Raw genomic sequence first — 2500 nt, 5'->3', positions numbered from 1 at the left:
CGCTGTTCTGCTGGCAGCTGAAAGGGAATTTTCGGGCATTTGTAGCGTCGCTGCACCTTTCGGGAAATAGGTAATAAATAAACAAGTTAACTAATTAATTAATTAATTAATTAAAAGGATGGAGATGTGCACATACTTATTCTTTATTTTATCTCTTACTTAAACAAAAAATAAATAATAAATCCAAAAAATTAAACTTTGCCCCAACTGCGGTGTACGTACACCACAAAGACTCGTAGAAAGTCTCTTAATTAAATTTTTAATTTCTTTTAAATGCAGGAAAGCCATTTACATGGATAATTATATTTTAATTGTATTTTTAAATTGTTGTAAATTAATTAACAATAGTAATAATAATATTTCAAATAATAATAAATGAACTATAAACAAATAATAAATTAATCAAAAATGAAGTTTAATTGCATTACGAAACAAGGCAAATAAATGACAAATAAGTAACCAAAAAATAAAATTGGAATAATAAAAAAGAAATAAAAACATTTGAATTTATTCAAAACTTAAAATTTGATTTACAAAAACATTTAAATTTATTCAAAGTTTAAAAGTCAATTTTAAAAATAAGCAAATCCAAAAATGAAATTTAATTTTAAATGAAAGCACTTTTGAGTGAATTTGGCGGAAATGTCTTTAAAGTGAATTTCGTTTGTCTTGAAAAAGTTTTTATTTAAATGAATTTAACTAAAAACTTTTAATGAATCAATTAATTAAAATTGAATTGCATTAAGTTAATTGCCATTAATTGATTATTAATTCAATTTAATTTCATTAAATCAATTACATTTAACTAACTACACTTGATTAAATAGAAGCATTATAATTAATTATTTTTATTAAATTAGATTTAATTAAGTGCATTTTTCAGTTGCATTTAATTAATTGGAATTATTTAAATGCATTTAATTAAAGACATTTAAATTAGTTGTATTTTATACAATAAAATGTAATTAAATATATTTATTTAATTTCATTAAACACACATAACTAAATGCATTTAAATATATTTACTCACAGAAATAAATAATAATATTTGATTGGAAAATAAAATAAAATAAATTTCAAGAAATGGATTTATTTGTTTTTTTTTGAATTTAAAAGTATTTCTTTTTGTTTATAAATAAATGCAAAAAGAAAGAAATTCGTTTTTTCAGCTTGCAAAAGAAAAGTTCTTGGGGCCCCAAAACCTAAACCCTAAACCCCAAACCCTAAACCCTAGACCCTAAACCCTCGGCTTCGCCAGTCGGCCGCGGTGGCGCGACCGAAGGGGCCTGCCCGCGGCGCGGAAACCTGCACGTCGCTATTCGCCAAAATAGGGTTTAGGGTTTAGGGTTTAGAGGGCCGGTGACTTTGAAGGGTTTACAGTCGCGGGGCCTCTCCAGCCGCTGCTGCAGCATTGCGTTGTTCTTCTTCCTGCGCCATCCAAACCCCAAACCCTAAACCCTAAACCCTAAACCCTAAATCCTAATCTCGTCAAGCCTCCCATCACGCGTCAAAAACCCTGATTAGGGTTTAGGGTTTCGTGTTCCCCGATCGTAGAGCGCTAGTCCATTAGCGCCTGCGAGCCGCCTCCAGACCGCCTTAGGGTTTAGGGTTTAGGGTTTAGGGTTTACGACTACGGGCTGGAAGTAAGGGTGGTTTAGCGCGTCGCGGGGCAGAATTCTTTGCTGGTGGTCGTATATCAACATTTTGTCCAGCAAGTCCACCGCCTCGGGAACTGCGAGGGTTTTGTTTTCTTCATTTATAAATCTTGTCCAGCTTTTTTTGGAGTGTTTGCCAATAAGCTGCAGGAAGTTCTTTTCCAGTTCCAAGTCGTACTTCTCGAGGTAGGCGTACAAACCCTCGGTCCCTGCAAACCCCAAACCCTAAACCCTAAACCCTAAACCCTAGGCCCCCGGCGAGCACGCGCGCCGGCCAGGCGGCCACGCCGGTGCACGCCCCGCACCTAAACCCTAAACCCTAAACCCTTCAGGCCGCTAAGTGCCAGCCAATGCGGTCACCCGCAAGGCCAAACCGCTGCAAACCCTAAACCCTAAACCCTAAACCCTAGAACCGCCTGGGTGCCACAACTCTCCAACACATACTAACCACAAAGTCCACCCCGTAGGGTTTAGGGTTTAGGGTTTAGGGTTTACGGCTTACCCAACACCCTCGCAATCTTCACCAGTTGGTCGTAATTGTCGTGTCCGTAAAAGAAAGGCTCCTTCCGGAAAATCTGAAAAACACAAGGAAGGCTAGGGTTTAGGGTTTAGGGTCTAGGGTTTGGCGCTTAAGGTTTGGGGTTTAGGGTTTCCAGCTCGACCCCCAGGCTCCCCCAAAACTCTAAACCACCACGTGCGCAGGAGCTGGCAAATGCTTGCACCCAGCTCCAGACCCCCAAACCCTAAACCCTAAACCCTAAACCCTAAACCCTAAACTCTCGCTCACAATGCCCGCCAGCATGCAGCCTAAACTCCATATGTCAAGAGAATAATCATAAACCTGC

General features: G+C 38.0%; 1 protein-coding gene across 1 annotated transcript in view; it reads right to left on the bottom strand.

The window, feature by feature from the left end:
• Nucleotides 1–1374: 1374 nt before the first annotated feature.
• ETH_00010650 (uncharacterized protein) overlaps nucleotides 1375–2500 on the bottom strand; it is a gene marked incomplete at both ends in the record, with an annotated part of 4893 nt that continues 3767 nt past the window's right edge. Inside the window, 2 exons of the mRNA XM_013377003.1 lie at nucleotides 1375–1428; nucleotides 1629–1864. Coding sequence (XP_013232457.1) covers nucleotides 1375–1428; nucleotides 1629–1864 — 290 coding nt within the window. The remainder of the gene's footprint in view (nucleotides 1429–1628; nucleotides 1865–2500) is intronic.

This window comes from Eimeria tenella, genomic scaffold, assembly GCF_000499545.2.
Source record: "Eimeria tenella Houghton genomic scaffold, Eth_scaff43, whole genome shotgun sequence".
NCBI lineage: Eukaryota > Apicomplexa > Conoidasida > Eucoccidiorida > Eimeriidae > Eimeria > Eimeria tenella.
The sequence above is the reverse complement of the archived record's forward strand: the minus strand, read 5'-3'. Positions and strand labels throughout refer to the sequence as shown.